Source organism: Saccostrea cucullata, unplaced genomic scaffold, assembly GCF_032062105.1.
Source record: "Saccostrea cucullata isolate Sc308-1 unplaced genomic scaffold, CSIRO_AGI_Scuc_v1 ctg1899, whole genome shotgun sequence".
Taxonomy (NCBI): domain Eukaryota; kingdom Metazoa; phylum Mollusca; class Bivalvia; order Ostreida; family Ostreidae; genus Saccostrea; species Saccostrea cuccullata.
In genome coordinates, this window is record NW_026924123.1 from 117792 (window position 1) to 128972 (window position 11181).

An 11181-nucleotide genomic window follows, 5' to 3' on the forward strand; every position below is an offset into this window, starting at 1 on the left:
AGTAAATGGGTTGAATAAAGCAAGATTTAAACTAGAGGTACTGTGAGCACTAAGTGACATTTTATTCATTAATATGTGTCTGATCAAAAAGTAAAATAGAAAATGCACAATGAAACTATGCTACAAAGATTCTGCATGTGAAAGTCTCATTAAATTTCATTCAGCGGTAAATGAGGAGTTGCGGATAAGAGAGGGGTAACTCAAAGCGTAACAGACAGACGGACATATTGATCACTACATTACCTCCCGCGTTTCGAGCAGGGGTAACAAACTAGTAACATATAATATTGCTACATTTCTTGTCAGTACGATAATTCTCCATAATCGAAAAAACAATGTTCAGCCAGCCCTTTGTGCTCTTTAAATATTTTACTCCTTTAGATTCTGAATCATCGCATTTACCTTAAAATAGCAATAACTGTATATTTATATGAAATCAAGATATCACCAATTTAATTCACAAGAGAGTCATTCTACGGGGGTCATTTTTCTTTACGTGGGTTATGCAAATTTTTAGGGTGATGACACTTTTTTTTACGGGCAAAAGGGTCATTTTCGCCGTGGGATAATGACCGGGAGTCATTTTTTGAATATTCTATAGGGGTCATTATTCGTCTTTACACTGGCAGCAATATAAACACTAGCTGAAAGTATAAAATGTTTCTAGGTAAATATACAATCATGTACATGTGTGTAAGATACATGTAAATATCTGTACTGCAAACTTTATATAAAACAGCAATATAAAACTTGTGTGTATCTTAAAGAGAAGGACAAATTTTAAGAATAAATTCACGAAAAGTTGGAATAACTATTCATACCTAGCTAATAGTCAATATATATATATATATATATATATATATATATATATATATATATATATATATATATATATATATATATATATATATATATATATATATAAAAAATATATATGCCAATAACAGGGATTGAACCTGTTCCTCTTTCTTCTTTGTAATAGAAAGTTTGCACCGTAACACCGTAACAGCATTCAAATGAGTAATGAATATGTTATGTCAATATTTCTGTCAAGAATAGATCTCAAATACAGCATTATGATTCCAACAAAAAACTTCCATGCAAAATTTAAAATTAAAACAGCAAATCATATTTTAAAAATAAAATACATAATGAGGTATTGAATCGTAAATTAGACTGGAGTATTGAGAGAAGAGGGGAACCTATAGCAATTGATCTGCAAACAATTGCACCAAATCAACGCAACAGACTCCTCGAGAAGTTCTACCATAACTGTGACTTTGTAAGGCAAAGCACTTAAAAATGGAAATTTCTCATAAAAATACATAAAAAATTTAGAGGAGCTAATAATCAAAATCTAGGAGATCTAAAGAGATGCATTTCCTTTCTATTTATTTAATTTTTAAAAATTATATATTTATTTTGCTTTGAAGATAGCCTGAAATCAAAAAATGATCCCTGTTTCAGCTTTAAATATCTTGTGCTTTCCTTGCATGGATGCTTTAAAAATTGTGAAATTCTAAAATTTGTTTGAGGCCGAATTGATGCTTTTCCATCAGTTTACTTTTGGTAATAATTTTCTTTGGGTAAAAATGTCAACTACAACAACATATTTAAATATCACAAAACCTTTTAAAAAACTATTGTGCTGCATTGAATCTACGGTTCTGATGACACTCGAATCACTCTTTAAAAAATTGATACTAGAATTATTATATCTACATTAAAGTAATGTCATATCAAAGGCTTGGATGAATGCTTGATATGGGCAATATCAGGAAAATATGTAAAAAGTTCATTTTAACTAAATACTTCAATAGACTTCCTCGTAAAGCTGTATATAGATAATAACTAATAGCTAAAGAGTCGTATATCTTGTGAAAATGTTACGATTATTTTGGTTATAAATGCATAGATATGCTAAATGCATGCGCAATTTATGCATAGATCTTAATGTTTTTCTAACGGATGTACAAGTATAAAGATTATGGCAACGTTCATACAGATTATCTTTACATTTGTTCTACACCACTTTTTGTTTGGAAAATTACATGCAAGGGTTATCAGTACTGGTGAATGTCCACAACAAGGGTACGTCATTTAAAAAATTAAATCTTTATAAACTGTAAAAATATACATTTTTCTATATTCAAATGAAAAGCTATAAGTGCAAAACATTGTGAAAACAAAATAATATTATAATTGTATTTAATAGAACAACAGATCAGATACACTGCTGTCCCAACTTCAGATTAAATGGAAACAAATGTGAAGGTCTGTCTGTTTGTTTATTTATTAAACGGCCTTTCAAGAAGTTTTTAATTTGAATTTGATTGATTTAACTACTACTAGTCGTCTAAAAAAATTATTTTTGATATAATGCTTAGAATGTCCACCGGGCTTGATGGGAGACAACTGTGGAGTGATATGTCCCTTCGGATGGTATGGCAGATATTGTCTGAATCGTTGTGCTTGTGAACCACCCATGACATGTGACCGTGTTATCGGATGCACATGTCAAGACAACAAATGTCAACTAGGTAAGAATGTTACGATATTTCAATTAAGTCAACCTAGTGTAATACATTACATTTTAAAGAAAGGAAAGAAAAAAAAACTCAAAACTTTAAAATCTATAATTTAGACAGGGAATCAACAGTTTCCCCGGCAAAAGAAATCCCAGAATCTACACGAGCACCAGATGATGAAATCGAAACTACCATATATCACCTCATCACCAAGAGAATTGGCGGCAAGTACACAACAAGCGAGAGGAATGCCCAGTCTAGTCGTTCTATATGCACTAGTAATTACTTAACGTCAATTAATCATTATAAATATATTACAGGCCTTAAAACTGGTATTTTCATATTTTTTAGTATCTCAATTTTTTTTTTTAATACTATACTTTGGGATCATTATTTTAGGGAAAATGAAGCTTCGCTGTAATGATAATTTAGCTTCGGATGACGTTCAGTTGCGATTAGCAGTGTCCTCATAGATACTATTTGGAGTTACTTAATACCAGAACAATTGAGTCAAAACTAGGGGAAATAAATTGACAAAATCAAGGTGAATTTCAGAATCACCACAGCTACTTTACTTTTTTTTGGTTAAACATGTTCAAAATTGATTAATTTGCAGAGCATGAGCAAATAAGGGATTGACACATTTTTCACCGTCGGTGTGTTTACAAGTTTAATTTTACTTAATATAAACATATGTAAGTGTAAGGAATTGTACTTAAATGCAAATCCTTAAAATTCAATGACATTATATATTATTAAGTCAAATGACTGTGTTCATTGGCATGAGCTCTATTATTTTTAGTTATTTTTCATATGTTTAGATTATGTTTTTATGTGCAGTTTTTCGAAACGACAAATATCACTGAAGACGAACTGACAACCCCGGTGTGTTTCTTTTATAACAATTCATTATAAATTTTCGGGATTAAAGTTTAATAAATAAAATTTAATGTTCATTAAATACAACACAAAGGATAACTGCACTGAAGGTACATTTATACTCTGATAAGAGAGATAACTCTTAATGACACAAATGTCTATTATTCCTTAAGTTTATAAATTTGTCAAGTTTAAGTGCCTTTTTGTCAAATTTTGCCCCGCAAGCCATGCTATAATTGTTTGTATTTTATTCAGAATATACATTTGCTTTGGAAAATCATAAAAGTTAAGGAAAAATTTCATATGAGCGAGCAGAGGGTTTATGACCCTTAACGGTGTGTTTTGGGTCTTTTTCGGTCGCTTTTGCTTTTAAATCTTGACATAAGTTTACTTTTACATAATTACGACAGAAGTCTGTCAATTAGACATCAAATATAAATGTTAAAAATGATTTTAGACTGTAATGCAATAAATAATTTCATGTTTTTGTCCTTACGGTTTTCAGAATACGTATCATTTACGCTTACCTGCCCTTGATTGAACATTTTGTATGTATGATAGGTGGAGCGAACATATCGTAAGAATAGATCTAAAATTAGACTGGATGAATAACATTGACATGTATTGAAAATACAAGATCATTATTTTTCCATCTTTCTATTCATTCTGTATGGTACATTACTTGGAACGGTTGTAAACGCATGTGCCCATCCATGTAAGTAAGGAATATTTTAAATCGATGGCTGAATATTTTTAAACGTGTTCGATCACATTGTCCTAGTTAGCACAAAACATGCTACCTATAAGTCACGTGACGGAATTTTGTATTCACAAAATTACTGGAAGAAAGAAATCACGTGGTGAATTATAATATTCAACGTGTCACAGTCTTTGGTTACAACAGAGAGAGAGCGAGCTTAAGAAGAAGCAGTTTTTTTTTCTCTTTTTGAAACCATGAGCGTATGTTTATCTATTAATATCCTTTTAACACAACATTACTAATGCAAATATACAACTACTCTTAAAAGGAGAACAACAGACAAACATGCGCTGACTATGTATAAAGTCGGTAAAAAAAAAGTGGGCGTTATTATCGTACGAAGATTGAAAAACTTGTGATGGCCCCCGTCTCAGAAAACAGATTAGTACATCGTATATACATACTTTTATTTTTTGTAATTAATTAAGTAAAGTTGTAGATAAAATGTTGATCATTCCTGCAATTAAAAGAAAAGTGTCCGTTTTAAAATTTTACTTTTACGCAAATTTCGTAGATTCTTAAGTGCTGTCACCCTTTTCCTCCTTTTGTTAATAAAAGGAATATAATTATGATGCTTTGCAAAAGTACAAAGATGTGTGCCAATCAAAGGCGTCCAGAAATTATTAATATATAGCTTAACGAATTGGAACTTAAACACACTAGAACATGCTAGTTTGATATTATATTGAAATCCACACAATGTCCAAGTCCCTTTGCATTCACCTTACCTGTTAAATTCATCTGTTAATCCTTAGCAGTGTCTTCACAACAATAATAATAAAAAAAAAACCAAAAGAAGAAAAACAAAATTGAAAGAACATCAAAATTTGATTTGATTATGATTGTATGTCAAAATTTGAATTCCTTATTCCAACATATTTCATCTTGTACTTATACGAGGGTTGATCCAAAAGTTCGCGGAATTTCTTTTTAAAATTTTATCGTGATTTGATGAAATCAATCAACAGGCATATTCATAATATAGAGTCATAATGCAACAATATTGGAAAATTTCACTTCTTTCTAATTACCAATAAGGTCACACGAGCTTTCTGAAAGTTGATAGTTGGGAAACCCGGGGGAGACTTCGACGTAACGTCAAGTTGGATATGTCACGTCACGTTATAGAAGCATCTCGCCCAAATGTCCAATTATAATATGTAATTCTACAAAATGCTGCCTTTTTCTCCGTTTTTTTCTCAAGAAAAGCCTGATCGAGTATCCTCTCGCACCAACTTATCTTCATTTTTTACTCATATTTCAAAATACTACCCACCTTTCCATATGATGTTCCAATTTCAGTAGCAACATGAGCAATGTCAAGAACAGTACGGCAGCCGACAACGTCCATTAACGCTTTTAATTTGTCTAGGGGGATACGTACTTAAACAGAGCCTCTAAAAAGCGACCACACCTTTTATCAACGTCCGTGGAAGTTCTATTTTTCTTAAATTTCTTATACTACTGGAAAACCAGTAACTAAATGCATTTTTCCCAAGCCTCTGTCTATGATATACGCGTTTAAGATAGAGTGATCCCGGGATTTTCACAAAACGTGTGACTTGACCGATATTTGACGTTATCTAACAACTTAGAGATGAGCATTAAATCATCAACTTATCAACTAAATATCCAGTAAAATCAGTAAAACTCTCACTTAAAGGTTTATAAAATATCAAGCAATCGTAATAATGACATAATTTTCGTTTTATATACCACATAGGGCCGTTTAATTCTTATTTCACGAATTCAGAATTTAAATGATAATAAACGCGTTAATGTCTCCCCGCATTTCCAAACAACCGTTTCTATGGCAACTGCCATAAAGTTACTATCGAAGATATTTAAAATGTTTTTTAATTTAAAATATTTATCAAGTGTCTATATTTTCATTTGTAATTTTCAACCAATTCCACTGAATAATAAATAAAATATGAAGAAATTCCACGAACTTCTGGATCAACCCTCGTATATACGGTATAAGTGGAAATTTTAGCGAGACAAAAATTTAGCGATTTATCCATAAAAATGGGCATTTTATTTTTAGCGAGATGTGATTTTTGCAATTTTAAAAAGCTCGGTAAAGAAAATATTACAAATAAAAAGTAATTGGTAAAATTTTAGCGATATTCAATTTTAGCGATCTAGGCACCCTCGCTAATAATAAGAAAATTAAATCCTCCCAAAAAATTCCGCTAATTTGGTATTTCAAATTACTTCATATATATTTTCATATATTTATTGATATTTTCTGCAATGGAATTAACTTGCAAATTATTATATTGATTAGCTATTCCAGAACTGTGCAATATGCTCTTTTCAAGAATTCATGATTGATTTCCTGTTCTAGGAACACTTCATTATATTTTGAGAATTTTTTTCTAAAAACAAAACAAATAGTTTGAGATATTTTGAAACATAAATGACAATTTCCTGATGTTAGTGTTAGATTATGTCATCAGGATATTAATTAATTTTCATATCAAATTCTAATTAAGCGAGTAAAGAATTTTAAAAGATATACATGTACAGGGTATCCCAAAACATATGTTACACTTTTAATCATCTATAACTTTATCAAACCAAAAGTATTCACAAAGATATTTTGTCAACATCTAGTGTATTAGCATACATTCTATCTGACAAACTTGCGAGAAATTCTGTGAAATAATTGGATAATTATAATGCCCTAATGATGTCATCATATTTTTAATATGGAACACCCATGTGAACAGCGGGTAGAAATTGTAGTACTTTACTATGGGTCTAAATTTGCTACTTTAGTCATTAGAACCATGAGAGAACAACATCCTGTAATGAAAGTGCTCAACAGAATACTAATTTACTGTATTATGAGGGAGTTTGAAGTTAAAGGCACCATAAATGACACACGACTTAATTCGGGTATTAGAAGACCAAAGAGTGTCCGTACTGAAAAGAACAGTTGTACCATTGATAGAGTTATCACTGAAACTTTACAACAATTCCTTAGACGGGCCCTACATGAACAAGATACCACCTTTGGTAAATCTAGTGTTAATAAATTAAAATTAATACTCAAATTTGATTTAAAATTGATTCCATACAAGATAAGTGTAACTCAGCATTTAAAAGAGAGAGAAATTAGAGGTCGTGTAGGGTTTACCCATATGATTTTAGGTAGACCCTATTCTGAAAATTTTACAGATGCATGTTTTCCGATGAAACCCACTTCCATTTTAACAATGTTGTTAAAGAGAGTCTTCAATTCTGTTGTTTGTTGAAACCTAATTTTCATGTGAAACACCTCTAAACTGTTAGACTACATTTAACGCTTGTTAAAAAACTTCAGAAATCGTGTTCAAAGGTACTTAATTTCGGGTGGGTATCATTACCGCTAAATTTCGAAATTTTCATTACCGCTACATAGTCATTACCGCTATAAAAAACGTTACATTACCGCTACATATAAAAGTATTCATTACCCTCTTTCGTTAGCCAGCCACTTATGCGTGTACAGTACAACCTATACATGCATAAGACCTGTTTTCCTGCTCACCACGGGGAGGTAAAAGTAGGACTTTGAGCAGGATGGTTTTTTTTTTTATTATTATTTAAATCAATTTTATTTCATAAAACACAAAAAAATTAATCTAATACCAATAATTCGTTGAGGTCTGTTTTGCAGCTGCTTTTGCAACTCTTTTCAACGCATCTCCACAATTTTGAGTTTTTGAAAGTCTTATTTTTTCTAAATTTATAACCATCGATAAGTAAGCCGGCATTCCCTCGATTTGTAACAAACTTCTCAATGGTGGCCATAATGTTCAGATGACGCTAAATAATTACATTTCGACTGCAGAGTTATTTATATATATATATATATATATATATATATATATATATATATATATATATATATATATATATATATATATATATATATATATATATATATATATATATATATATATATATACTCAATCTGATTAGAATTCAAATCAAAATTGTACTTCACTATACATAGTGAGTGAATTCTGTTGATTAGAACTCGTATACCGACCCATATCTGGCTAAATCGATATGTAGCGGTAATGAGTTGTTTTTGGCTGATTCAATATGTAGCAATAATGAGTTGTTTTCGGCCGAAAAAATGTAGCGGTAATGCTCGGTTGAAAATCTGAAAAAAATGTAGCGGTAATGAGTTGAAATTTTTGGCAATGTACGTGGCGGTAATGTTGACCTCCCGTTATTTCGAACATATTGTAAAATGACATATGCTATTCTAAAGAAAAAAAATGTTTTTGATTAATAAGGAAACTCTAACAAATGTATGCTTGACAAAAACATTATAACAATGGTGTTATATATTTTAAATTTCATTAATGTAACTTAGGCATAACATTTTTATAACGGTTTAAAAGTGTAACATGTGTTTTGGGACACCCTGCATACGTTTCCCTTAAGTTTGTAAACTGAACTGTATGTTTTTTGTTAAAATATTTCTTTCATCGAAGTTAGCTAAACCTAATTTTATTACATTTATGTTTTAAGAGCCAATGCTCATAAAATAGTTTAAAGCATTTATTTTACTGTTTGATATCTCCTTAAAAAAATTTGTTAAATAATTGAATATTATGTGTTTCTCTTTTAAAAATTTATAAGAAGGACTGGCAAAAACTATGTGCCATATCTTGATTTAGTTTACTAAAAATGTTTAATTTAATGGATATGCTTCAGATAATATTGTAACCAGAAATGGATACAATATTTAAAAGTAAAATTATTTTTGAAAAATGATAAAAATTTTATTTGTGCAAAGATATTATAAATCGTTCTGAGTTGGATGCTTTTCCAAAAGTTTTCTTCAGTGGATCAGGAGGCGCAGAGGTTAGACTTGATTCAGTTTAGATTTTTTGTGCCTTTAGGTGATGGGTTCGATCCGACAACCGGAGTTTGAGACTGACCTTTTTTTCTTAGAGTGTTTCATAGACAAAAGCATAATCATTTTGTTGTCAGTTCTGTTAAAAATTAAGCACTCAGTCTGGTTCATAGTACTAAGATACTCAAAGGTCAATAAAAGGTCGCAAATTTCTTATTTTCGGAATTTACTCAAGTTATATTTTCAATAAATGTTAAGGTCATTTTGTTTCAGAAAAAAACATTGGGTTGTTTCCGCCAAATCTAAATATATCATGTTCAAGTATCAGATCGGCTCATGCGTCTCATATACTCAATGGGCAATTTTCCAAGGCAAACTAAAAATTCTCTAGTGTGGTAGAAATTCGAGTATCAGAATTGAGAAGTTTGATAATATGTTTTACTTTGTACCAATCTTCTTTCCTTTATCTTCTGTTTGAATAAAAATCTATGTTGGTTATAAAACACACATAATAAAATACATGTCTTGATTTTTAACCAGAGAAGACTTAATTTGGTTGTTTTCATAATTACGCAGTAACTTGTCCTGTACAACTTTCCGTCATCAGTTGATGAGTGTAATTTTCTGGAATGAAATGGGCATATAAAATATCCAAGTCAAGATACTTATTGTTCATTGGTTTTCAATGACGTTTTAAATTCTTTCCAAATAAGATATACATATGCATTTCCATAAGCAATCATTGTGTCATATTTTGGATGTCTTATTTTATACGAATTGCAAGACCTTTGCTTTTATACCGAATTCGACTACGCAATGTTCTGTCAACCTGATCAAGGCATATGATATGGACACTGCGAGTGTGACCAGTCAACAGATGATCCTGACTCCTCTTACACGAAGGCACCTGATCCAACCTCTGAGATTTTTAGTGTTTTATGCCTTCTTCACAGATTTGTTTTGTTTATAGATTTTTCTTTTAGATCGATTACTGTTCGTCCTATTCATCCTTTTCATTTTGTATGAACTATGCTTAACGCATCACGTCCTAAGGCAAATTACAAAGTGATTTTAAAAGGAAAAGAAGACATTATCTTTCAATATTTCCCATACTTTGATAAACTTTGAAAATGTCTTTATTTTTTTATTTTGATAACACGTAATATAAACTGTTATAAACATTATCTAATAACTTCGCTACTACCTTATTTATTTTCAGACACTACTGCAGTTCTTTTATGATAATGGTATTGACTCTTTGGGCTATTCCTAAGTGGCATTTCGAAAGTACTGACATAGAGGTTTTAAGACATAAACACCATATGCAGATAATTACATCTACTACATAAATAAGTTGAAAAATCTGATCTTGTCAACTCGTTTGTCATACAGCTTAATTTTTAGTTGACCCAAATAGTCTACAGACAATAAAAAGTCAAAATATTACAGATGTGACATATTGTTGTGTCTTCTAATTTGAGTTCACTGGGATATATCGATTCGACATTATGAATGGGGGTTACTATTGCTAAAGGATAAAATCTCATCGATATACTAGTATCTAAATCTCTAGTTGAAAATCTCATCAAGAGTTTTCTTCTCATGTAGAAGTTAGTCTAACAAATCCTGCTTCATGATAATATAAAATATCAACTTCAGATCGAGTATTTTTGTGAATAATCACTGATTTTAAACAAGTATTTCTGTTTACGACCTGTTAAAAGAAATTTTTATTATATTGTGTTTATTTGTTAATTATAGTGATGAATTTTAATATCTAATAAATAGATATCTAGGCAAGTCGTGTCTTCTACTGCATTTATACCGGTTATACCATTGGTAAGAGGTTAAACAAATGAGTTCGCATTGTAATGTAGGTCTTCACAAAAAACAAACAACAAAACATTGATATTGCCATCAATTTTGGCCCGGTAAATACCGTAAATCTGGAAATTTTTGCTGTAGATAAATTTTTAGCAAATTTGCGAGTTCATTGCATTCGCAAAAATATTTTTCTTAAAAATAAATTACTAATAAGAAAATGTAAACAAAACAGTGGTCATTCGCAAAATTTTGAAACGTAAAAATTAATCAACAGCATTTTGACCCGAATTCGCAAAATAAAATCGACGTAAAAATTTCCAGATTTACGG

General features: G+C 30.6%; 1 protein-coding gene across 1 annotated transcript; it reads left to right on the plus strand.

The window, feature by feature from the left end:
• The first annotated feature begins 1876 nt into the window (after nt 1–1876).
• On the plus strand, nt 1877–3167 carry LOC134265793 (multiple epidermal growth factor-like domains protein 6). The gene is made up of 5 exons (XM_062748002.1): nt 1877–2091; nt 2216–2274; nt 2388–2540; nt 2645–2860; nt 3145–3167. The coding sequence occupies exons 1-5, from the start codon at nt 1988–1990 to the stop codon at nt 3165–3167; spliced, it is 555 nt and encodes a 184-aa protein (XP_062603986.1). The 5' UTR covers nt 1877–1987.
• The last annotated feature ends 8014 nt before the right edge of the window (nt 3168–11181 follow it).